Source organism: Numida meleagris, chromosome 13 (assembly GCF_002078875.1).
Source record: "Numida meleagris isolate 19003 breed g44 Domestic line chromosome 13, NumMel1.0, whole genome shotgun sequence".
In the NCBI taxonomy this organism is placed as follows: Eukaryota; Metazoa; Chordata; class Aves; order Galliformes; family Numididae; genus Numida; species Numida meleagris.
The window spans coordinates 14857886-14884689 of record NC_034421.1 but is presented as its reverse complement, the minus strand read 5'-3'; the positions used below and the strand labels follow the sequence as shown (position 1 = coordinate 14884689).

The 26804-nt window shown below is 44.5% G+C and overlaps 1 protein-coding gene across 5 annotated transcripts; it reads right to left on the bottom strand.

The window, feature by feature from the left end:
• Positions 285-26794, bottom strand: GLYR1 (glyoxylate reductase 1 homolog). 5 transcript variants are annotated; one of them, XM_021411921.1, is made up of 17 exons: positions 26638-26789; positions 25879-26053; positions 24516-24552; positions 23350-23429; positions 16010-16148; positions 15161-15403; positions 12104-12190; positions 11095-11151; positions 10006-10056; positions 9837-9910; positions 7977-8076; positions 6817-6927; positions 6423-6524; positions 5224-5386; positions 4594-4773; positions 3968-4092; positions 285-3610 (listed from the first exon to the last, which is right to left on the bottom strand). In XM_021411921.1, the coding sequence occupies exons 5-17, from the start codon at positions 16094-16096 to the stop codon at positions 3536-3538; spliced, it is 1455 nt and encodes a 484-aa protein (XP_021267596.1). In that variant the 5' UTR covers positions 16097-16148; positions 23350-23429; positions 24516-24552; positions 25879-26053; positions 26638-26789; the 3' UTR covers positions 285-3535. The 5 variants fall into 5 exon arrangements, with proteins under 5 accessions (XP_021267596.1, XP_021267597.1, XP_021267595.1 ...); XM_021411922.1 differs by having other exon boundaries at positions 25924-26053; XM_021411920.1 differs by lacking the exon at positions 25879-26053 and having other exon boundaries at positions 6423-6521; positions 26638-26793.

The following is a 26804-nucleotide window of genomic DNA, read 5'->3' as shown; positions in this document are numbered from 1 at the left end:
ACGAGGGCCCAGCACCGCCCCCTTCCTCCACTATTGGCTACCGAGCACCGCCCATCCCCGCCCCCACCCTCCCCTATTGGCTGCCGCCCCGTGCCCAGCCCCACCCTCCGCTGGACCGAGGCGCGGCAGTGACGCGGAAAGAAGGGCGGGGCGGGAACATGGCGCCCGAGGGGCTGTGGCATCCTGCAGTAACCCCACAGCACCGCGGATGGTGTGAGCAGCGAACCCCTTTCTTTAACGCTGACAGGCCACGTGGAGAGGCTTCAGAAACGGCCACAACAACGTCGTGTTACCAAGAAAGGTTTTATTCTTTTTGCCAGTAGCTTTGTTAATTGCACAAAAAAATCTTTTTGTTTTGCCATTTAAACATCTTCACACATCCTATTCTGAATGACAAATGTTAATTAAAAACAAGGCAAAAAATAAAAATTCACAACCTTAATTAACGATAGGATCTATCATTGAGGAAAAAAAGAAACTGCTTTTCTTACAAGCTTTTCACAAGTGTCACATTGTCTCTTTAAAAAGGAGGGAGTCAAAAAAAACGCAATTTGCTAAAACAGAAATCTTCATAAAAAGGAACTTTACAGGATCGTCAACAATATTAAGACAACATTGACTAGCCAGTTTTATTAGAGCATCTCTCAATCCGCAGCTCCTCCCTCCCCTCCCCAGATCTCAGGCCTAGGAACAGAGTCAGATCCGTGTTCGGAGGCTGCAGACATAAATAAAAGAATCCAAGCGAGGCTGGCACACGTCAGCCCCAGACAGCATTTGATACCGTCCACCTTGCACCACTTAACCCCTCTTCCTCGCTTTGCAGCCACTTCCGAGCTCCGTCCCCTGCTCCTGGCCACCCGCAGAGCTTGCACCCGCCTACCCAGGCTTTGCCTACCCAGCCAGAAAGCCGCAGTCAGACCGCTCCAGAACAGCTGGGAGCGCTCAGCCAGCCTGCACCTGGAGCTCGCATGGGAAGAATGACCTCTGTTTTGAGAAAGGAAGTACTTCTGGAAAACAAGACCTGCAGCACCGAGACACCTGGGGATCCCTCTCACAGGTATGGTTCTCTGAATTCACTATGCAATGCATGTCCTGAGGCTGGAGAGCTCCTTTTGCGTTCCCACAGTTTGCAGAGGCGCCGCCAAGTGAAAAGAGGGAGATCCTTGATTACACCACTTCAGACCCATTCTTCAGCCTACTCCAAGAGACTGCTGCACTGACCCAGAACAGTTCTGCTCTCAGGAGGTCTGGGACAGCACCTCCCTTTCCCTCTTGTTTCCCAAAGACACCTCAAGGTACAAGACACGTGGTCTTATCCCCTGCCCCCTCCAAACACAATTATCCACAGATGCCCTCAATACGCCATTTCTTAACTGCAGTGTGTTTAATCAGTGACTTCTGATGCTAACAGCTGAGCTCTTCGAGATGGGAAAAGCGTAAGGCTCAGAGGCAGGCCGATGGGTGGTTTTCCTGTTTACTTGTATGTGCCTTTAATATGAATATCTACGTGCAGGATGACAGTTGTATTGTCAAAGAAACACGTATGTATAACTAATACTGCTCACAGGTACCACTGACAAATGGGCAAAGAAACGCCTAACAGATCTATTACTAGATGTCTGCCACAGGACATAATGCTAACACAGTATTAGCCTACAAATAACAGTGACTGCAGCAGGTGAAATGTTCACCCAAGTAACATTTTCAGCATTAGAAGTTAGATGTCATGTCTCACAATGAGCATCTGATAACTTTCTCTGTTTCTTACTAAGGTGCCCCTGAACCATATACGCTTGCTACAGAAAGCAGGATTGTTAAGAAATCCTAAGCCACAGGAAAGTTTCCATAAATAGCCATTAAGTTCCTAGAAAAATAAGATTGTGAGAGGGGCAGACCTCAAGGATTTACAGCAATGTGGTCTAATTTTAATTTCCTTTCTTTCCTTTCAGAATCCGAACCCAAGGGAGGAGATTGTGCCACGAGCAGTGACTTTGACTAACAACATTTCTTACTGGCATTTTACTAACTCTCAAATCTAAAATGGAAGAATCCTCCTAAAAGGCTAACACTGAGAGAGGTTAAAAATAAACAAACATGCTCTGTGCATTTTTTTTTTTTTTTTACAGACAGGCATCCTTTGGACTCTGGGTTGCTCTGCTACCAACAGAGATCATCTCTGCTCTTCAGCTTTGGCCTCTGCAGTTCATGTCCCACCTGTTTAGACTACAGCTCAGCAGCAGTATTAGCCTCCCATTACATCCACCAGTCTTTCTAGAAGTTGGTATCTGGCCACAAGCAGAGTCACAAGTACAGGGAATATTCTCATGCTGTGCTAGTGTTGTACTCAGAGTAGTAACACTAAGAACATGTACGGAAAAATCTGACATGTATAAAGATCACTAATCATTACACAAAATATCCCTGTGAGGTAGGTAATTATCACCCACCTTTAAAGATGGGTGATCAGGTTAATAGATAAAATGACCACGCAAAGGCCAGAGAGATAGCACGGGAAGGAGCTCAGGATCCTCCATCTCTTGGCACCATGATCATTCCTCTCACACCTTTCAGACTCATCACTCTGCTTGTGACACTGCTACAATCCAAGATGCCTTTGTAAATATTGTCTTTTAGGGTAAAAAAAGAAAGTGAATAGTAAAGCAACATAAACTAAGGCCAGGAGCAACCCCCTGAAGTGTGTTCCTTCACCAAATTAAACACCTCTAGCTAAGTTTTAAGCTAAATGTTTCTCTTCCAGCTTTTTATGCAAATCTGTGTGAAGCTCCCATGCTGTTTGTGGGATGGGCAGCTGCGATTAGCCTTTTAGGAGGTCACACTTACACCAGTATTCTCTCATTTTCAGAGTTGTCTGTACAGGGGAAGACAAAGATGTTCTCAACAATATGAGGAATTCCTCCATCAAGGTGCTGCGGAGGTGGAAGTTTAAAAAGAAACAGAATCAAGACAGTGTTGCATGCAACCCCATTACCTTCTGGAACTGTCATTCTCCTCCACGGGAGGTGCTTTGTTCTCAGACAGTGGGTGATAAACAGGAATGCTCCTCACCTTACTCGGGACCAAGGACTTTACAGATATTCACAGGTAGATGGGATGTATGTCACCTGTCCCCTTGATGCAAAAAGTCCAACACACGCATTATTTCACAGCAAAGGAGAAAGGGGATCATTAGAAACAGCATCTTGGACAAGCATACAAAGAGGAAAATAAAAGCAGCCAAGCAGCAGATTTCTGGCAGAGTTGCCTCAGAGCTTCTGAACAAGCCGCCACTGTTCTGTTCCATGACTGTCAGTGCATGGCATGGATTTTCTAATTAGACTGCAACAATCCGAGCCCCCTCCTCCCCCCCTTCTGCCACCAGGGGAAGGCTGACCGCAGCAGCTGCCTCCATGGCAGATCTCAAAGTCTGTGTATAAAAGGAAATGGAGAGACAGAGATGGACTGGTCCAGAGTTAAAACCCAGTATCATAATAATATTAATCAATAATCATAGTATTAACAGTAAGAATGGTGCAGCCTAGTGGATGTAGGCCCTGTACACTGCAGACATGTCGTTGTCTGATTGGTCCAACGCTTTTGCTCGTTTATAGACCTAGAAAAGAAATTAGAAAAGGATCAGTGCCTGCTCTTATGGGAAGCCTTTCCCTAGCAGAAAAATTACTTTGCTGATCACTACAAACCAGAAAACTGCATGGTGCTTCAAGTAAATACAGCAGCACAGGTCAGAACACTCCAGGTTTTGTTTAGGTCATCTGTTTTTACTGATGTAATATTACAAGAGCTTCCGCCATCAAATTAAATTAAATTCCATCCTACTCAAAATATATTTCAATTGCTGTTCCCTTGTCTTAGACACCACATAACTCTTAGATTTTGTCCCTTGTTGACGAGCAGCTCTAACTCCGCCTACTGAAGAAACACTGAGTAACACACACATCTGAACTCTCACCTCATTGGCAGCAGCTGCCATAGGAGTTGGATGGTTGACAGAATCACCCAGTGCAATAGCTAATCTAAGATCCTTCTGTATGTATTTCAGGTAAAAATCAGGTTTAAAGTTTCCTTGCAGGATATCTGTTGAGAGGAACGCATGTGAAAAATAAGCGTGACAAAAGTAAATCAAGCCTATCACACTGCAAGGTCATGCAATTCAACACCAAACTTCCCTTTCCCATGCTGATCACCAGGAACACTGCTTTTAGCTCTTCTGTTTCTTTGCTTTGTATCCTCATCCCGCCACTCCAGATAACATCACTACGGCCCACTGACAAAATGAGCTCAGATTTCTAAGCAGCTTGCCCTCCATTTCACTTATTACCCCATCCCAATGAAACCATCACTGTCAACTCAAGCTCTAAGCAGACAGTAGACAATGCAGAGCTTGAGATGTATTCTCAGAGCCTCTGACTATAAAGGGTAATGAACAGAACTTAGCTCTTCATTTTCAGAATGCTTAAAGCACCCAGAATCCCAGGCTGATGAAGCTGGGATGATTCCCTCCCTTCCATCATTAACTGAAATGTTGACAGATTGTGACAAACGTTCTATAATAAAACAGCGTTAAGAGAACTTTACTTTGGCACTTCTGGTCCAGGAAGATGCTGGCAAGTTGTCCCTGATTGAGGATATCCAGAAGGGTCTGTTGGGACTGACCAGTCACTTGAGCCAAGGTCAGTCCTTCTGCTATTGTAGCCATGAAGCTGCCTTGGACCATGTTCACAATCAGCATCATCTTGGCAGCATTGCCTACTTCACCTGGAAGCAAGACACAGAACTGAGCATTCCTCCAGAACAGATGCAGCAGCCTTGCTCCCCCACCCCACGCAGTATTAACACTGCTAGACTCTTCATATTGATCCCAAACACTTGACAGCTCCCCCTTCCCCTTAAAGGCTTTGGAAAACTTAGCCGTTTCCATGCCCTCAAACAATGGGAAAAATAGAAGCACCGTTTAAAAACAAAAGACACCACAGATTCTCCAAAATGAGATGGTATTCAAAACAGAAAACTTAGGCTGGAGGCTCTGAAATTGGCAGAATTCCAGAGGAGCAGGCTGGTTTCCCATCCTGCCTATGGAGACAGAAAACAGCCAGTCCCTCTTACCAACAGCCTACAAAGATAATACATATGCCTCTCAGACTCCTTCCTGATCATCCCACTCCTTGCACTAAGAATCTGCTATCAGGCCCTTGGTGTTTCAGTTACCTAGAAAAAAAGAGGTCTTTCCCATCGCTTGGAAACAGCTACTGCAGTCCTCATATAAACCCCTGTCACCAGCTGCCAGGATCACAAGCATCCCATCATTTGATAGCTGCTGATTTCCTGAGACTGGTGCTTCCAAAAAGCGACCACCCCGGGACACTATCACCTGGAAAAATAGTATCTCTGGTTAGCAGTACATAAACAGTAGGCATTGATCCTGAATAGACAGCACAGCAAGAATACTGCCTGAGGACAGAATTTTAAACCACAAACAGCTCAGATGCACAAACAGGAGAGGGAAGCACTGTCATACACCTAACATGATGCAAGACACCCTGACAGGGGTCCCTGAGCACAAAAGTTGCCTTCATTCTCTGCAACATTTCTCATCTTAATGGTGAATATTTTCAGCGGCTGAACTTATGTGCTTCTGCCATGGCACCCTGAAATGGCCAAGAAACAGTGCTGAAGCTGTACATGAGGCACAGCAATCTCAGATTATTTACTTTGTATTTAAACCCTCTTCCTGAAAGATGAAAGGCCTTTGACAGACCTCTTTGGCCAGACATTCACTAATACGTGTGACTACGCATTTTCCAAATTCCCATGTTATGCACAACTGCATAACTATCCTCCCTTCTTCCCACAATAACACGCACTCATTTAAGGGCTGAGGATAACAATCAAGATGTCAAAGAAGAAATCAAAGATGCCATGCGAGAAGTAATCAAAACACTTCTACATCAATCCTCCCTTTAAAAATTTCTACAGAGTGAAATATGAAGACACTCCTTTCCCCATGACCAGAACACTTAAAGTAAGATTACATATTTCATCAGCTTAAGGACACTTACACATCCAGACAGCATTCGTCCTCCAGTTTGCTACAGAATACTGAATCTGTACCAAATCTATATCAAATAAATACTTCCATAGGGTTAAAAACTCAGCAGGCAGGTCGCACTGGTGCCATCAGACAAATGTACACGCTTTGCTGCTGTCACCAGAGTACATCTTATCCAGCTCTGTTCACTGGTCAAGATGTGACCATTCTGTCTCATCTGCTTTAGACCCGAGTCTCTCCTTAAAGAAGGCAAAAAGTCTTATGAAATATCTGTATCATCAACAGCTTACAGCCTGGAACAAGTACTGCAGTACTGCTGCTGAGTCACAAGTGTTAGAAGATCAGTTAATGTAATTACCTGGGCCAATTCTGTGACTGTATCTGCATCCACAGTGGACATATCCACGTAACACTTCCCTGGTCGAATCCCCTGCAACACTCCACTCGGACCAAGCACCAGCTGTGAGGAACAGAAGAGCGGTAAAGCAATAGGGTGTCTGCAAAGAAACTCAAACCCTCCAAGTCCAAGAAAGTCTGGCACTGCAGTGGTAATCTCCTGAAAGGATATCAAAACCTAATCCCCATGGATTATCCTTCTGGGGGAAAAATGGAGGGAGGTAAGCATGACTTTGTTGGGGAACAATTTTTACGTAGCTGTTCTGCCCAGCATCTACAATAACCCAGGCTACCGCCATTAGCAGGCATCAGAACTAGCACTCAGTGGTGGAGGAAGAACAAGAGCTAATCCTTACATCCTTTGCTGCTTTTGGATCTGATACACAGGCAAAAGTGATGTCACAGGTGGAGACAACTTCAGCGGGGGTTCTTCCCAGCCGTGCCCCTTCCTGGATGAACAAATCACACTGCAAAAGTCACAAATTGAAACGTAAGTAAAATTAAGTACAAACCAAATGGGTTCTCTAGCATTTTGACGAAACAAACTTTACTGCTGGACCCAACTCAACATGAGTCGAGTGTATTAATTATTTGGTAATTGGGTTGGGTTTTGTTGGTTCATCTCCTACACCCCAGGGGCTCCTTTGCAGCTTTTCCCCCCACAAGTGAAGAACTTCAAAACAAAGGCAAAAGAGAGAAGGCTTTGGTGAAAAACTGTGAGATTGAAAGTTGCAGTTTTTAGGAGAGATGAATGCAAAAGGACTGGTGAACAGAGCAAAAGGTGTTGCTGAACAGTAAGCAGGATATGCATAGAATGACACAGGTTTTAAAGGGCTGCTGTTTCAAAATCTCAGTTCCATCCCATCCCAATCCCTCATATCATCCACGTTTTGTAGTCAGGAAACATCCTTGAACCCTTTTAACACAGTAGCCACAGAACCCTTCTTGCTTTTGCTATTTTATAACATAATTGGTGCATGTGCATTTTCTGGACACTGCAGAAAATAAGTTGCTAGAATATAACTGTGTAGCCATTTAGCTCCATTTCCACTTTGAAAACCTTCTTAACCTGGTCTCATGACACAGCACGTTTGCCACGGAATCTTTAGCTACTGCGAACAGCACAGCAGATGTGTAGATGAAGCTGCAGTCAAGCAGAGCATCTCACCACACCACTCCTGGGATCAGCTTCCCAGCACATATTCTTTTCGTCAAGATCCAAAACACAATGACTTAGCTATTTGAATCAGCAGTGTGCCCAACTTCATGTTGTAGTCCTCAGCAAGGACACAAAGTTGCAACTTTTAATATCAAAACAGCAACCTGCTGGGGACTGTTCACAGCTTCCAGTAAGAAGCGGCCACCCACAAGCACTCAGGAAAGAAAAATAAAACAAGGTGGCAAAGGTATCTGCGTTTCTTGAGCATCCTCTCCCAGGCACCAGTGACTGGTGACTAGATGTAGTAGGAACGTGTTTAAAAGAGGAAAGCACTATCAATATCTAATCGATGCCTACCTTCTCAGCAGTTCGGTTCCAGACAGTGACAGTATGACCCATCTTCAGTAAGTTGGAGACAATGCCACTTCCCATGAGACCAAGTCCCAGAAATCCTATCCTGAAGGGAAGAGAGAAGCATTAATCCAGGAAAGGGATTATGTAGCAGAGGAGCAATTGTTGTCAGCTTCCCTTGATCCTGGAAGTGATAAGGAGCAAAACCTGGAGCAAAACCAGCAAAAACCATATTACAACACAGCCACAGCCAGAACAGGACTTTCAAACCACTCATTTCAATTGGGGAGATACTGTGCCTTAACAGCAAAAGCTACTGTTTGTTTTGCATACTAAGCATTGGTAACAACTTCCCACAGAAGGACTTCAGCCTGCTTCAGAAGAGTAGCTAAACGCTAAAGGTTGAAGGGCTGCTGGTTTTCTGTTAGTTTGCTTTTGTTCTATTTAAGCTGCTGCTCTTGTGCTTTCTGTTGCTAGCCATTGCTGTACTGAAGAAAAAGAGGTCAATTGCACATCAGCAGGTAAGATCCTCTAATTTACCTTCTGATTCTTGAATGGAGTCATGCATACAATGACTTGTTTATGCTACTGAATGATAAATTACTATTTTTATTTCAGTAAACCCCTGAAAGAACTACTGTGCTAGGCATCACACACACACCAAAGGCCTACCACCACTCCACAGCTGCAATTTGACAAAGAAACAGTAGTCATGTACAGGTGACCATGAGTGACAATCCCAGGTAACTGCTGCCTTCCCTCCCCTAAGATGGGGAGAGTTTTGCTTCCCTCATTTCAAGAAAGATGATAAGCTAACAAGTTTCATTTCTGTAGGTACTGGTAATTGAAATTCTTTGGCAGTCATTGCTGCAGCTAGCTTCATACCCAACCACAATTTCAGCAGGAAATTCTGATCTGTTCAGTTACATGCCTGATGTAACCTCAGTCTCACAATTCCCAAAAGGTAATTCCTCATACCTAGCCATACTACAGCTGCACTGCGGCTTTCACAAGTCACCTGCACTCTCCCACCCGATCTTTTTGTGTTAGAGCAAACTAATTCAGACAGATCACAGCAATTCACTATCGGCTCCTTCAGCTGCTCAACGTCCATCTATTTTCAAAGCTCTGAAACAGACGTTCTCTCTCTCTCCCAACCCACCTCTGAGCCACGCTTTCCTGGCAGACTGTTTTACCTGAACAGCTTCATTGTTATTTTGGTTCCCCCTGAGTACAGTTGAGAACTGTTATCCCATGAGAAATGCCCCCAACGGCAAACAGCAAGCTGCGGCCTGAACGCAATTTGAACACAGCGGAAGTTACAGAGTGAAACAGGAAGCTCAAATGAGGCTCGTCTCACTCTAGAAAGGAGAAGGGGGACGTTAGAAGAAACCAGAAAGCTCACGTGCTGCATAGCAAAGCTCCTGTGCTGGGAGCCTCCCTCTTCCGCTCGCCTTCTACGTGGTCAGGACAGCAGTTAAACAGCCTTAGTCAACTGCCACGCACCACTGGGGAAAGATAGCCTTTTATCATTCTGCTTCACATGGCACTCAAATACTGCTCCTTCGTGTTTGCAACATGCCCTACAGGAAAAAGGCAACTGCAGGAAAGCACCAAGATGCACCCGAGCATATCCAGGGCAGACCTTGTTTTCAACTCTTCTACAGTACAGCTCCTGTTTTGTTTTCAGCTGCCTCCCTCCTACCTCACCCAAATGAATGTTTCACACAAGGACAGAGGAGATCTCTAGTTAGAGAGAAATGTTAGGTTTATTTATTCTCAGTGACAAGCTGGATAATGGCCGTATGTATGAGATGGAAAAGAGAAAAAGGAAGGGAAATGGCTGAGGTGCGTTGGAGATCTTACTTTTTGTCTGTGGGCGTGATACTGCCATTGACTGCTGTGCTGTCTGCTGCCTGGATGGAGGTGGATCCTGTTTCCTGAAGAAAAAAAAAGAAAAGACCATACAGCTCTAGAGGAACTGCCAGTCCTTATGACAATACAGAAAATCCATCAAAGCAAAGATCTGCCTCACCTCTTCACAAACCTTCAGCTTCTTTGTGATGGCTTGATAGCAGACAGCTGGCTGTATGGATAAAACAAAGCATTCAGGGGAAGGACAGTACTGATTCGCTCTGCTGAGCAAACAGACCGTATCCTTGCTACAAAGAAAACAGGCAGCTCACCCACACACCATCTGCAGCACAGGAAAACTCTCAGGCTTCCCTCAACCAGAGAAAATAAAACCCTATTGTAACATACTAAGTTCTACCCTTCCCATCCTGCTCCAACAATTCAGACTGTTTTCTGATGCGGGGTCTACAAAACCCTTTCTGTAGTTCACATGGCAGCCACTAGCATCAAGGATACAGCATCTCTCTACTCTCACATCTGAACCAAAAGAAAACAGATCTCTACAGCCTGCCATAGAGCTCTCTGCCTGTGCTCATTACATCAGTGTAGCTGCTGAAGCAAAGCTTTCTTGTTAACCTAAGGCAGCACGTGGCTTACAACAAACTGTGCGGTGAGGGCTGCTCCTGCTCAGGCTGCTTATTTTGAGCTGCTCTTAATCTGTCTCTGCACAGATCCTCAGCCAGATATAAACTGCTTTTCATTTAATTTGATATTTTCTTTTCCTCCTGACATTCATGGGCTGAATATAAAATCCTGCATGGCTTCTGACTCTAAAGTTGATTACGTTTTACACAGAGCTTTTCCAGTCAGGAGCAATTTTCTTGCCACATTCAGTTCATTAACGAATTCACCCAGATGAAGAAATTGGAAGGACAACTGACAAACAAACAACAGGGTTTTAATCAGCCAAACATCATCTTCTAGCTTTCATATTCATTCTGCAGAATTTAACAGAACAAGTCTGCCAAATCCTGGTGCTAGGGAATCTTTGATGTCTTCAACTATTTGTTGTCCTCACTGCCAAACCTAAATGCTGGAAAGTAACCAAATCACAAGATTGCACGCGAGAATCTCATTGCTGCTAGGCCCCAAAGGACACAGTTTCAGAGCTGGTTATGTATGCTCCTTGTACTTAGACCTTCATCCCAGCAAAGGGCAGGATGCCAAGCTAGACAGATCAGCAGAATGATCCTGTCTGCCAAATCCTCACCTTCTCCGTCTGGCTCAGCAGGAAGTGATGGAAGTGTGGATCGCTGTCCTTCACAGGCTACAGAGAAAAAGTACAGACTCAGAAACATTCCCAGAGAGTCACTGAGCAACCACAGCACTGTTCCCCTGTTCTCCCAAGCTGCGTGACAATAACTTCAGGTGGAAAATATTTAACGCATGACAGCTGTTATCAAGCAGCTTGTTTTGATTTAGCAGTCTACATTGTGTTTCATTTTCAAAAGCAAAGCCATTCAAGTCAAACCCCTTATTTCTGATCTTCTGCAGGAAAAATCAAAACAAAACTACAAGCAGGATTCATAAGTAAAGAAGCAGCCCCTCCTTCTCATCCATAGTCCCACATCCCACCTCCTTCCCCTACTGAAATAAGAACACTTTCCACCTTCCACAGAATTCCTTCAAACATATTCATTGTGGGTAGCAGCTGAACATTAATCTTAGTAGTCATGTGATGGGCAAGCCTGTACTAACAGCAACAAGGACAGGAGCTCTAACATTCAGCTGGAGAGTTCGTCTCTCCAATGAACGCTCTAAGCACTAGCCTAGAGTTGCACCCTTCTTACTCTACCTGGTCATTTAATTATTTATGTACAAAAGGAAAGATTTCCAAAAGCTGGTTATGAGGGAAACTGAAGTAAACCACCTGATATCACATTATCCAGACACAGAGAGCCTGTCCAAGTCTTCTCTTCCAGTTCTGGAAGGCCAGTCAGAGAAATATTTTTGAAATCAGAAGTGCAAAAACACATGCAGCAAGTTAGGTGTGAATTTGCAGACGGCTCCACAAGGACCAAAATCTCACTTGCCAACATACTTACTAGTTGCCCAAAGACACTGTCCAGCTTTGTTACGCTACAGGATGACAAAGAAAGCACCTTACCAGGTCCTACAAGAGGAAGGGGGAACTCCACTATTTCATATTGGAGTCAAAAAGTTCTAGATAATTTTCTGCAAACTCAGCTATGCTGTAAAGCCAGCCCAGGGTTTCTCACCTCACTGACGCTCGGTGGCCATTTAAATCCAGCCACTGTTCCAGTCATCACTCTTTTCACTGTACTTGACTCTGGAATTGTGAGGTCCTGAGAAGATACAAGGAAGATCAGACAAGAGCTTACAACCTGGCTAAGTGGCTGGTAACAGCAAACTGATTGCAAGAGCACACACACAGTTTTCAAAGCACTACACATGCCTTTCCACAGAGAGGTAATACTTCAAGCACAGTGTATTATCAACACAGGTGATGCAAAGAGAAAAAAAAGAACAAAAAACAAACTGTCAACAACAAAATTCAACCAGTTACATATGAAGAACAGATTTTCCAGAAGCTGTAACAGGAATTGTCACACTTGTGTAATCATGCAATGGGCAGAGATACAAATAAACACACTTGATCCAGCATTTCTCTCTGGTGGATGCAAAAAGCTGAACAAATGGGTAAAGAACATCACCACAGTCAGACAGAGGTTTGAATTGTTCTAATCCTCCACTGTCATCAAGAAAAAAAGGCAGCAGCCTACCTGTTAGCAGGAAAAACTTCTAAATGTGCACCTCATACAGTCACACCTGCTGTAGTTTCCAGAATGCATGAGACTGGAAATCATATATGGACTGCTTCCATTCCTTAACACCTCACGATGATACTTAAAGCACTCTTATCTTACTGTTGATAAGTTTTAATCTGTTTGTTCTTATTTCCAAAGGTAAAGATTAAAGCCTAGGTCTTTACAATTCATGAAGAGACTGTGCAGGGCTTCTATATATTAGGTGTTACTTTCCTGAGATGAAGATTCAGAAACGAAATGCACTTCCTGCGAATGCACAGTGCATCTTAGTGTCCACCAAGAACCATCAGAGATGAGCACTGTTTACAAAACAAGTCAGAACAAGGCTGCTGCAGGTAACTGACATGAATGCAAATGTTTCATCTGATTGCAAGGACAACTTAGACACCAGCCGCCAACCTTACAGTGCCATTGTACGCTACAATTCTCTTTTTAAGAGACCACATTGCTGCTTCAACTGGCAAAGCACGGATGAAATCTGCTCCGATACAGAAGAAGTCATGTTGGTCCTTTGAAAACATCCATATAAACTTTAAAAATGAGAGTATGTGAATGAACATGTATGCCTACGGGGCATTTCTAGATAGACCACGCCTCAGTAAAAACTGGATCCTTGAATTTGATGCATCCCTAGTGCTTGGAAAGCTAGTTGAACTGTGACTGAACAAAAAAATCAAAACCAAATACAGCCCAAATCCCAGCACTGCAGTATTTCAGAACAGTGACAAACATTTTCTTCCCCTAGCACTAATAATTCTGGGAAGTTATGAGACCCAGGTAAGTAGAATGCAAGATTTCAAAATTATGCCATGGGTTGAAAAACAGTATTATGACAGTGCTATTATAATTTCATGGCCATTTCTCTCATTACCAGTATACTACTTTTCAGAACTTGCACAGTTATTTTCCTACACAAACCAGCTTACTTTCACAGTCTGCAGCAAGGCATTTATCACCCAGCTGGCGAACTCTCTGTGGTCAGTTGTGTGAAGCCACTCCACTTGCACTTTCCCAGTAAAAATTTCTAGTGCTGTAATTAAGTCACTCAAAGCTCTCTCTAATACCCCAAGGCAGCTAATACAATAAAAACTAAGCATGCAGTGTGTCAGAACTACTGGAATTCTCCCAACCATTCACTTTGATTAATTTGGATTGAATTTACCTCGAAGACAAAAACGCATTTTACGTAAGGGGAAAAAATGGTCCAGGGGTGTATCATAACAGATATGTTTGAAGATACAATGTGATTATAGCAACATCTTGGAAGGGTAAGCTAAGGTGCTGATAAGGTGTTTTTCTGCAGTCAAGTCCAATTTACAATTATCAGTAATTCACAAGTATGCATCCACCTCCCCCTCCTTCCAATTCCCCCCAAAAGGAGAAAGTGGTGGGCTCTGTCACATGATGGGATTTAATAGGAACTGTCCAAAAAAAAAAAAAGCCAGCATCTGTTTCACAGCTAATATCTGAAACGATCAGCTTCATTTTACCACCAAGGCATCAAGAGTTGACTATCCAACCTGTTAAGGCCAATCCTGAACAATTCAGGAGATCGAAACCAACTATCTCGAGTTGCATCCTGAAGCATACTGAAAGCAAAGGCTGTGAGGCACAGAGCAGTGCAGTCCCTTCGAAGCAGCGGTGAGCAAGCACGCTGTTGTCGCACGGTGCATCAGCCGAAGCCTCCCAACAGTCTTCAGGTGTAGTCTCCAATGAAGAACGTGCACTGTGGTTATCCACTGAAATTTCTATCCATTTGGACAAGAAAGATCTGGACCACAGCAGGGAGTTCCACAATAAATAAAGATGGGTACTCTGCGTGACAGTAGACAAAATATTGCTGGCTACAGTTCCTGTCATGACACTCAGAAGTAAACAAGGGAAGTAATGAGGATAAAATAATAATGCTCCAATGCTGGACCTTTATAAGGGAGGACGGAAATATATTCTATAGCACAGAAGCTGAAATGAATACAACTAATTCTTCTGGTGCGTTATCCCCATGCTACAAGAATTTCTTCTTCGAGCCTTAGTCCTTAAGAACATCCCACCCTCAGTAAGAACGGAGGGTGAAGTTAAGATGCTATAAATCACTTAATCATATAAAGCAGATGAGATGAGATGGGAAAAGTCAGGAATCAGATGAAGAGCCACATCTCCTCACTAATCCTTCTCACATAAACTGAATTTGAGGGACGGTAAGATGGAAGGCGGAGTCTAATGAGACAGCTCTCAAAGCCCTCTCAAAGATATGAATAGAGCCACTCAAAGGAACTAACTGCTAACATCGCACAGGGAGAATCAACAATGAGCTTGACAAAGGTATCCGACAACCAGCTGCTCTAGAAGAAGCAACATGGAAGAGCTTAAAAAAAATCTGATACTGAACAGACTCTTCACGCTGGCCTGTTAGTTAAGGTGCCAGTCATCCCTAAAGTCCACCTGCAAAGTCCACAGAGGGCACTGGCGGACATGCACAACACAAACCTTCTCATCCTTGGGTGGACGCCCCCGCTTTCGGGGGCTCTGATCCTGGGCTCTTTTCAAAGGTGACTTTGATCCTCTCTCTGACGATACAGAAGAGACCCTCTTTTTTCCTTCCCCTGTGCCCTTCTTCAACTTCCCTTCAGACAAACTGGCTTTGCGTTTCTCTTCACCAGCAGATTGCTTGCCTCTTTCTTCACTGGAATTACGCCGATTCTTCTCTTCACTGGAGTTATGGGAAGATGCCTGAGAGATTACAGAATAGAAGACGGTAAGGAAAGAAGAGAAGAGCTTGAATGACTTTCATGCAAAACCAAGGATGCGAAGAACCCCCATGCTGATTACTATCGGGCAAACCAACAGCATGGGAACACGAAAACTAGACTGTTAGCCCCTTGAAGTCGGTGAGTGAAGTGCCTTGCTAGTTCACCTGTAAAAACGCTCACTTTGAGTCACTGAGTCACAGAACAGGCTACTTGAAGACTCACTGGGAATGCATGCACACGTATGCTCTTCCACTATACTAATGATAAGATCAGCAGCTATCACATCCAAGATCGAGACTTAAGACTGATTTATAAATTCATCATAAGCAGATCAATTAGCCTCTTGAGCTTCTCCATCAGTGTAACAAGTCTTTTCACCCCCATCAGACAAGACTGCATGGGGAAGAGGAGAGGACAGGAAAAAACAAAAATTTAAAATTTGGAAAAAAAAAAGAGAAGAATGAAAATGAAATCCTCCCCAACAAATTGCCAGAAGCAATTGACTCCTTTCAGATAAAAACACATTTTGCCACCATTCATACCAAGCCTCATTTTTATGCACACAGTAAAGAACGCACCCACTCACCTGGTCCTTGCCTTTGGTTTTCCTAAGAAACTCCTCTACAGCATCCACGGCTTGCTGGAAGCGCTTACCCTTGTTAATCTTTATCATTTCCTCTTTGTGAAGGTGATAAGGCTTCAGCTGTTCCACTTTGATCCAAGCACTTGAAATCAGAGAAAAAAAAAAATCAGTTATATTCTCCAACAGCAGCTTCCTCAACCACCCCACTCCTAGAAATACAGCCACATTTTCTTGTCCAGAGCAACCGATGACTCGCTTCCCATAGCCCGAAGGACTGCAATGCCTGCATTCACTGAGAACTTTCTTCTGGCACTTTTACTTGGTTTCTCCCTCATACTTCACATCCTCTTCTGCTAGCACTACTCCCCCCTAAGCAGTATTGACATACTCTATCAGCAGACCAGCCCTTAAATGTAATTACAGGCATTTGTTCAGAATAAAGGCAGTCCAGGCTCCTGCACCACCAGGAGGAACATCCACAATCACACGTCTCCATATTAGGTAGCCCCTAGTATGAATCTGTTCATAATGCTGTTAAAAGTCATCAATCCCTTCCTCAAACACGTTGTGCTCTGTTAATCACTATTAGCAGCTAGAAATCAGCTTGCTGAAGGCAGACTTAAACTTTTTGCGTCCCATATGGGGAGGTAAGGTCTCCTGACAGAGCTGACTGCAGAAGTAGCAGCATCGTTTCCACTCTGCCATACAGCCTACACCATGATTCTGTCATAGGCTGGAAGCAGAACTCACTATTCTCTTGCACACAAAACTGAATCTTTCTGCTTAGTTTACATCATCTTCATCATAACTGACTTAACACGCTGTAGCAAGTCAACTCATTGTTTGGAGACCAGAGTTTGCAGTCAGCAGCTATGCAGGGAACCCCCCCAGGTGCCCAGACTTCATAGTGAAATATCCTAACATTCACAAAAGGCAACGGCCTTTTTTGTGACTCTCAGGGACAAACCATACCTAGGTACTATGCAACATCAACCCACAATAAGTCTTTCCATTGTGTATACAGAGGAAATAAAATATGTCAGTACACTACAATGAAGCACATAAAGTGTTGTTCTCAGATTTGAATTTCAGAATAAGCAGCATCTTTTCTTCCAAGGCATTCTCTTATGTTTCTTTCTGTCTGCACATACTGCTTCTCACTGCGCATGCTCATTAGCTTTTTTTCCCACTGGAATGGAGAAAGTCTGAAGCACAAAGCTTTCTGCTCCCGGGCTCTGAAGGCACATTTTGCTCTGAAGGCACATTTTAGCACTTGTGATCACCCAGGATGAAGAGCCAGAGATCTCAGAGGCAAGCTCCCAAGTGAGAAACAGTCTTCAGTGCTGCCTCAGGCGAAGATAACAAAAAGGGTCTCTTCCAGTTTATCCTCTGCGTGTCACCTACTTGGACAGCCCTCTGTAAGGTACAGCATGTCTTCTGACACTGGATGTCCATCCATAAAGCATTTGCATGTGTCAGACACCTGAAAACTAAACTACTTTCCACCAAACAAATAGATTCATGTTTCTGCACAGGATCTCTTTTTTTGTTAAGCAGTGACCTCATGGCCACTATTTAGAGAAGAGGTCTCCAGGAAGCAACATTTAAAAGGAACTACTATTTCTCCCCAACTCAGCAATGAATGAACATCCTAGAAAAGAAAAATATTAGTGATGTCACATTACCGAAGCTGTCACATTTAAGATGAGACTGTATTCATATTGTTGTACAGTCATCTGATACCCATAAAGAATTGGTTGAATGGGAAGTGAAAAAGGGGTTAAAACCTACATTTTAGTAACAGACTTCTCTGCTAATTTCTCCGTACCCTTTCTCGTCCCCTTCAAAATAGCATTCTTATAAAAGCCCTTATAAAAAAATCCATGTTCTAGTCATGAACAACAATCAAAACTTAAAACGCTCGTGGTGAAGCAGAGGTAAGTATGAGTGTGACCAAGAGCAGCGTGGAGAACGGGGCATAGAAGTAATGCAGCCAGAGGGAACAGATTCAAACATATTGTATGAGCTTGGTCCACGTAGCAAGGCCTTCAAGCACATTGCTTATTAGCCATTTTCCAGTCTGAAGATACCACTTCCTAATGACAGCTTGAAAAATTGGACAGATGGAAGCGGCAGAAATTCCACATATACCCACTTTTGGCAAAGCTTACGGTTAGGTCTGCTAAATGGTGGCACTACCTCCAAATTTCTTGTACTTACTGGAGCATGGGAAAGTTTGCAAAGCTTACACTGTGCCAGCTGAGAGGCCCACACTAAGTGCTAACACAACCAGCTCCAAAAATCACAAGAAAACAGCTTGGCTACTTACAAGCCCAGTGGTAGCAAGCACACAACACGCAGAAGCCAGATGGAGAAGTAAGGATGGGTTTCATGACGTGAAAAGGGAATGCTGCACTTTCTCATCAGTACTGGCATCCTGATGAATCAGATCACACGGCTGAACTCTGATTTGGTACGTACAGTTTTTAACGGAAATTAACAACAAGCACAAAACCAATCTCATTTAAGTTAAATCAAACAGCCATGCAACTGAAAGGAAGGGGTATTTAGCAAAAGAACAAGCAGCAGGTGAAAGCTGAGAGAAGTGTTACATTTTTCAGAGTTGTGCAATAATGAAAAACGTACAGCAGACGTACACCTCTGGAGATACCAGCAGCAAGGGGTGGAAAAGTTCTGACTACAGTAATGCTCAGCTACAGCACTCTGCCAAGAGATGTCTAACAACATTCCAGCTGGCTCCAGCATACAGCAGCCTGCCTACAGCAACACAGAGCTCTGTACGGGCTATGCCCAGCTGAGAACAGCAGCAATGCAAGCTAACCCTCTGTCCGCTCAGCCTATAGCAGAGAATGGCTCAAGAGCAGCCCTGAGGAGAAGGATTTAGGGGTGTCAGAGGATGAAAGACTCAACACGAGCTGGCAATAGCCCAGAAGACCAGCTGGATCTCGGGTTGCAACAAGAGAAGTGTGACCAGCAGGTGGAGGGAGCTGATTCTGCCCCTCTGCTCTGCTCTCATGAGACCCTACCTGGAGTACTGCGTCCAGTTCTGGAGCCCCCAGCACAAGAAGGACATGGAGCTGCTGGAGCAGGACCAGAGGAGGGACAGGAAGATGATCAGAGGATGGAGCACCTCCCCTACAAGGACAGGCTGGGAGAGCTGGGGCTCTTCAGCCTGGAGAAGAGAAGGCTCTGGAGAGATCTTATAGGGCTTCCAGGACCTGAAGATGCCTACAAGAAAGCTGGGGAGGGACTTTTTATAAGGGCAGGTAGCACCAGGATAAGGGGAAATGGCTTTAAACCAGAAGAGGGGAGATTCAGATTAGATACTGGGAAGAAATTATTTACTGTGAGGGTGGTGAGACACTGGCACAGGTTGCCCAGCGAGGCTGTGGATGCCCCCTCCCTGGAAGCACTCAAGGCCAGGCTGGGTGGAGCTGTGAGCAACCTGGGCTGGAGGGAGGTGTCCCTGCCTACAGCAGGGGGTTGGAACGAGATGGTCTGAAAGGTCCCTTCCAATCCAAACCATTCTGTCATTCTACGATAGCTTCTGGCTCCTTATATTCCCAAAGCATCACATCCAACACTTGACAAACTTCAAGCAAGTGCCTTCCGATGTCAGGATCTCAAAGACTGCTTTATAGAGACTATGTCCAATAACGTCTCTCTCCCTAAGAAACAGAGATAACTGTGGCATAAGAAGAGCATACATGCTGGCATCACAAAAGCGTATGGAGGATGGGAAGATAGAGTTCTGTACTAAAGTTGTTAGGCCTAATGCAAATAGGCTGCAGATGATTCTATTTACCTTGGATTGCAAGCTTCCTCCCATTTTTCCTTGATGTAACAGACAGGAAGCGACTCCTGACCCCAGCACTTCCAGCGAGACTATTTACTTTTGTACTGATGCTTCAGAAAGGTGCTATGAGTAAGAATGGGCTGCTCCAGTTTCCTATTAAGACTCTGATACGTGACTTGCAAGACTATCTGGCTATCACAGCATTTCTACAGCATGTGTGCGTGCCCACAGCCTGCAGGACTTCCTGCTACTTCCAGTTAAGTAGTTAGCTTAGAAAAAGTCAGCGAATTTCCAAACAGGCCATGGAATCTAAAAATATTTGGAACTGGATGAAGTGCACTAAGAATTTATGGAAGACTGGCAGACAATGGGCCTGCCAGCCTAGTCATCCTACCAACTAACAGCAAAAAAGAAACACACTTACCCATTTCTAAGCTCTTACACTGCTGCCCTCAATTACTAGAATGCTGAACAACTATTTCCTATGACAAGACGCTAGCTTGAAAAGCCCCTTTTATTTTCCAGGCTAATAAGTGCAGCTAGAAACACTGGTAAGAGGTCAAAGTTCCACTGCAATTTAGAAAGGTTTAAATTCCAATAATTGGATGTTGTTGCACACTTGCCACTTCTGTGGGCTGGAAATATCAACTATTCTTGATTTTGGATGAAGAATCATTTCAGTGTGAAGTCAGCCTGAGGACAGATACTCAGAAAGGTAAATCCCACACAGACTTAAAAATCTCACTAGCAGAGAGTAGGTTAACAGAGGCATTTCATGAGCATCACAACTAAGGAAGTTAGCTAGGACACGGACATTATATTACTGCTAGGAACATCAAGGTGGCCCGCTCTGTGGTAGAGTACAGGTGCATATGTCACAGTTTAAACCAAGAGACAAATTCCTTTTCCATGGGTAAAAATAGCTCTCCTCTAGGAAATCTACCAGCCTGAAAGCGACAGAGCAACTCTACCAACTGAACAAATAAGGAACTCTGAGCTCAGCAGGAACTACGAGAAGCCAAGTCTCACAGAGCATGCTGAACGCACTCATACTCTCCCTTTTGTGTCTTTCACCACAGCTACGCAAAGCCTTCCAGATAACGTATTCCCTTCGTCACTGCAGCATCACACTAAGCCAGTAAGTATTAGCATGTACACCTTAGGCACATATCATATCCAAGGTTACAGCTAAAGCAGTGAATTTTCTTTTCAGTTGTATTCCGAATCATTCTGGATTTCCAAGAACAACCAGTGCCTATCTATACACTACTGCAAAAACACTGCCAAACTCATCCGAACGTTTTCATCCAGCCAACCACTCTGCTCACGTATGTGCAGTCACGCTGCAAATCAGTTCTCACTTTTAAGCAGCTTTCTCCTTAATCTTCGGTAGGGGAAGCTGGAACCACGCGAGTCAGAAGGGAAGAGCCCTTCCCTAGCCTGAAATGGTGGCATTTTGGAATTCCTCAGAAGAGAACAGGCTACCCATACTCTGAGATTGCCTATCCATTGACAAACTGGCTGGCAACCACCCTGAGAGCTTTGCAAGGACTCTATCCACCAATGAGCACCGCCTTCATGCGTGTAAGGTGACAGTGACCAAAGGGCTCATGCCCAAACACCCACCTCTAAACCCTGGCACAGCAAGGCAGTAACAGAAGACCCATAAAATTTCATCAGTGGTTACGTTGGTATCACCTTGCAAGCTTAGAAGGGGCAGAAAGACGTGAATGCAAGAGAACACGAGCAACACACACTGGAATACCAGTACAAGCCGGTGTACTCATCAGACCACGGGCTACAGCCAGTGACAGGAGCTCTGCATCCTCCCATTTCTAACTCTGCTCATTACGTAGTGACTTTTTGTCAGTTTGGTATTTCCACTTCCTGTTTACGTACACCTTAAAAAAAGGTATTTGTAAAACACATTAGTTTACTTACACAAAATAAAGGGATTTTTCCCCCAACACCCACATTTTAAATGAAACCATTCCAAGTTTTTGTGATTCTGCTCAAAGATAAGGATTTTCTCACAGTTCTAACACCAGTATAACTCAGGACAGAACAGGCACATGACATTCTCTCTCTCCTGTCTACCAACACTATGATATTTTGACATATTATGACAGTGATATTTTATTATCACTGACAAAGAGACAGTATTTATTTCTAATTAATTTTCAGACAGGGTATGCAAGTCAAAGCCAGCAAGTTTCTCAACTGTAATCATGGAGCAGGAAGTGATTAAATCTCGCAAGCAGCAGGGGTGCGAGGGGCGGGCAGGCAGGTGTGTGTGCATTCAGCACCTTGCTGTGCCAGGTGGATGGATTTTCCCTAGCCACAATCTAGAAACACAGAGTAAAGCCCAATTTCTTGTATGTCTGAACTCTTCACCTACACCCAAGCTGCTCATCTCAGCGCCAGAACCTCAGACATATAACTGCTTTCTCCAAACTTTTCTTAATACAGAACGTCTCTGTATTTGATCCAAAACCACAAAATACAAGAATCAAGAGCAAGCTAGCAGGATAGAAATAGTCAATTTCCTCAACTTTGAGAGCTTGATGAGCTCAAATAACCATTAGTTAACGAGGAAAAAAAAAAATCAAAAACACTGTTGACTTGAATCAGCATTCACCTGCCTTATGTTACTAGAGATTCAGCAAGCCTTCCCATTAGTGTGCAGCATTTGTTTCTGCTCCATCAAGTTTAGATCTCAATGCCTAATGGAAGACTGGTATTTTAAAATTATTTTTGCTTAATGTTTCATCCGTTGAAAACAGCTTCCTTAAGAAATATCCATTAATTGGTCTCAATTCGTTCCTTCTGTCCCCACCAAAAATAAGGTGCTTTCTAATATTCTGCAAACGATTGTAGGATTGCATGACTTAATGACTCTTATTACATGACATAATGCCCCATAGCAACAAATAAAGGAAAAACGTGAAAACCAGCAAAATAATTTTCAGCTTCACAAAAGGTAAGTGTTCAGCTTGTCTCCTCCAGGCTGTAAATATCATTGTGCACGAATGTTTGGAATCGACCAATTCTGCCGTGCAACAAGGGAGTCTACAGAAGTCCAGTGCTGCAAAGTCTTCCTAAAGCACAGCAAGAATGTTTTCAGTCATCAGGCAGGAGAATACATTCTGATCATGAGTGGCAAGCACAAAGCCACGTTATTCTTCAAGGCAACAAATGAATGCTCTTAGCTGCACCTTTCTCAAACAGTTACAAGCCAAAACCTAATCCAGTCACATCACACCTACTCCCCTGAAAATGGCAAGTTACCAACAACTTCCCTTCACATCATCAACTGAAATCCTAATGTGACCGAGTACGTAAGTCTTTACAGCCTTCATACACCCATGAGTGGCTACAGCATGCAATAACAGATGGATTTCTTTGCACGTAGATCAAAGAAGCTTTCATAAAGCCACGCTTTGCTGCGTTTGCAAAAATTTTTTCCATGAAAAAAGCATGTTACATGGAACAGTATTTCCATCGGATGAAAACAAGCAGTACATACTGATCTTCTGTTCCAAAAAACTTCACAAAGAAGCACTTTTTTCCACGAGGTTTCTTCAGATCTTTAGGTGGATTAACAATCTGAAGGCAATTAAAAGTGAAAGTTAAAATCAAGTACATAAGGAAAGATTATACTCTGTGATTTCATTATCTGGCATTAGAATTCTTGTAGACTTTTACTTATTTCTAATCCTAACTACAAAGAGAACTTGAATCTGTTACAATTAAATGTGTATCCTCATATACTTCCTTAGATATGCCTATGCAGCAGCAGAGTGAAAAAATCCCCAACTGCCAGTTATACATCAGCACCAATCCCCAGAGAGGCTGTCCCCAACAGGTAAGGCAGGAATCTTTCTTTATCAATCCAAATGGCATTTAAGGAAATTTGTTCCACTTAGCTACTGTAAGAATGTATATTTTATATTCTTCACTTGCAGAATACTTTGCTTATTAAGTGTAAAGTACAAGTGAAGAGAAAAGCAGTCGTCGTTACACAGGTGCAGGGGAGCATGGACTTAACCTGATCCAAAAACTGGAAACCAAACATTTATGGCTGTCAGCTGCATTAAGAAGGTTTCTCTCTGTGGCATGCTTTTATGTGAGCATGCTCAGTCCTATACATACAACAGAAATAAAAACAAAGTTCTTAAACGGAAATGGTAATTATAAAAAAAAAAAGTGTCATTTTAAAATCCTTTTGGCCTTTCATCAGCAAAAAAAAATAACAAAAACAACCACACTCAACATCCCTAATTATTACTTAAACACCGGCGCTCTAAAACAATAACTTGTGAAGGCAGACTCTTTATTTCTATTATTTTAACTAAGTTTTACCAATTTACCATTTTAACCACGTTACTATGGAAGAGAGGAAGAACGCTGTCTGGAAGGTGATAGGGGTTGGTCTGGGGAAAGCAATCAGTTCCAGAGCTGGATGAACTGCTTTCCATCACACTTGAGCTAACAGCTGTTAGTGACAGGATCAACTTCTACATCAGTTAAAACCCCAACTGGTTCACAGTTTAGATTCATGTGGATGGTTTACAAAAAAGTAAAGCAACAACTAATACTAATCTTCAACTGGAAAGCTTTCAGGTAAACCTCTGTCTGTGCAGAGGAAAAATCAAAACCACCAACAAAACAACAACGAAAAACCTAACTCACCTTTCCTGGCCACGGCGGGTACCGGCCCAGCTTCCCCCTAGGGAGAAATGGAAGAATTAGGCACTATGATCAGAGATGGAGAAAAAAAAAACATCATCATCCCATTTCTACCTCTTTCTATTACATCATGTTTTCCATACTGAGAGAAATACAATTTATACTCAAAACCTACCGTGACAGGCAAGGCGTGAGCACTTGACACACAAGCATTGTTACTGGCAGACAGCTGTACCTGAACTAAGCCTCTACAAAGTCTGCATGAAATCGCTGCACCGTCAGAACTTAAGTCAGAAGAAAACCAGCAGCAGCACAGCTACTGCCTGGAAGACTGGATGCTACAGCTTTTATTGCTCTCGTAAGATTGGATATTGTCTCACAAGGAACTGAAATAAGCATTGATGCAGGCAACCAAACCAAAGATGAGGTTGGTAACTTATACCCATCAGGACAGAACAGTCCAGTAAGCGCAGTAGGCAGGGATTTCCAGCTCAGGCAGCTGAGATTCACAGATGACCTCAAGGGAAGCACTAACTGATAGGATCCCTGCGCTAGCTGTTCCATTGTCACAATCTTTGGATGCTTGTCACCACAAGTGGTGATGTGCTAAAGATAGAAAAGAGCCAGAATAGAGGCAGAAAAGTTTATTTCCTACACTTGTGTGTGTTTCCACTACAAGAACTAAATGAAATTATTTTTTCACAGAGGAGAAGAGACATTAGCCTTAGCCCACAGCATGGCAGCTTTATTGTTACCTTACCCTTCCCACCTACAGAAGCCGCAGTACTCTCACAAAAGCTGACTGGTCGGTGTCTTGCAAAAGAGCAAGAGAGAATCTGTAGAGTCTGCCAGCTCCCGAGCAAAAAACTCCCAACAAGTGGCATTCCAGCCCCTCCTGAGATGGGAATGCTACCCAGAAGATTCCGTAGCGATGGTCAGACAGAGCTACTGCCAAGAGCCTGAACCAAGCCCATGGCTCATAACTGATGCTTCCATCCCTATGCTGAACAAGATGTTTAATGCTTTTCATATGTTACTGTCTTATTGCTATAGTTCTCCTGCAATGGTTCCAGGGACAGTAGCTGTCTACACTGTCACGTACAAAACTAAAGCAGGATGATCTGCATTCCAATACCAAGAGTACTGCACTGCCCAAATGCTTGTTTGAAGCAAACGGTGCTGAAAGGAAGCTTTATTTACTTTGTTATATACGTTAAACAGCTTCACAGCACTGTCCATTTTTCAGATGATAAACTGCAGTTGTCACACAGCCAGGAGCACACCTTTCTTTTTACCTGAGACAAACGCACAAACCTGTGTGGTGGGGGTTAGCTATTTCTTGCAAGCCCTAGCAGGAAGCCCTAACCTGTCCAGTGGAGCAGAGCCTATGCACTTGGAGATCAGTGCTTACAGGCCTCGAAGGAATCCCCTCAGTTCTCCCGATCGGGAAATACAAAACCACAGCTCTCCGACTACTGGAGGGTAAAACTGGAGTGACAAAGGGAAGTAGCTTCTGTGAGCTTCAAGGAGAACATCCTAACCTGCAAAAAAAACAAAGAGGTGCTTTCCCATGTTATTGTGCTGCTTGGCTGACGCACTCCCAAAGCGCAGCGCCGCTGCTCATGTTCACCACCTCATTCGTTTACTTATTTTCCTTCTCGCCTCTATCGGGAGGAGACCGCATTTCCAGCCGAGCCAGGCAATGACCGCCCCTGGGTCCCTTTCCCTCCCTCCACCTCTCCCCGCACGTCAGCCCCGAGCCGTGCCCGCTCCCCTCGACGCGCTTGGGCCGAACCCGGCAGCCGTCACCGCCGCCATCCCCCGGGGGCGGCGTGAAGAGGAACGGCGAAACTCAGCGCCCGCCCGTCCTCTCGAACCCCTCCCTCCCCACCGCCGCGCCTCGGGCTCTGCCACGGTCTCTGTGTGGCACCGCCCGGCCCGGCCCGGCCCCGCCGCCGCGTTCGGCCGAACCGGGCGCAGCCCCACCGCCGCCCCGCCCGCCTCTCCGCTGCTCCGGGCGGAGCCTCGGCGCCACTCCCTCAGGCACCACGGAGGGCGCATTCTCCCCCGCACCGAGCCGCTCCCCACCGCCTGCCGCCCCGCTGCCGGCCCGCGCCGCACTCACCACACCAGGTCTCCGAGCCTCAGACTCACGGCCGCCATCTTACCGACACCGCCGCCGCCGCGCAAGGCCTGCCGGGACAGGACGGCGCCCCCCGCGGGGCCGAGGGCCGCGGCGGCGCTGATTGGCCAGGCGCCGTCACGTGGGCAGGAGGGCTGTCAGCGGCCGCT

Excerpts from the sequence above, each read along its gene's own strand:
- GLYR1 (XM_021411919.1), bottom strand. The coding sequence starts at position 26,675 with ATGGCGGCCGTGAGTCTGAGGCTCGGAGACCTGGTGTG. Across the intron at positions 24,553-26,637 it reads AGGCTCGGAGACCTGGTGTG|GGGGAAGCTGGGCCGGTACC; the intron begins GTGAGTGCGGCG and ends ATTTCTCCCTAG. Across the intron at positions 15,404-16,009 it reads AAACCAAAGGCAAGGACCAG|GCATCTTCCCATAACTCCAG; the intron begins GTGAGTGGGTGC and ends GTAATCTCTCAG.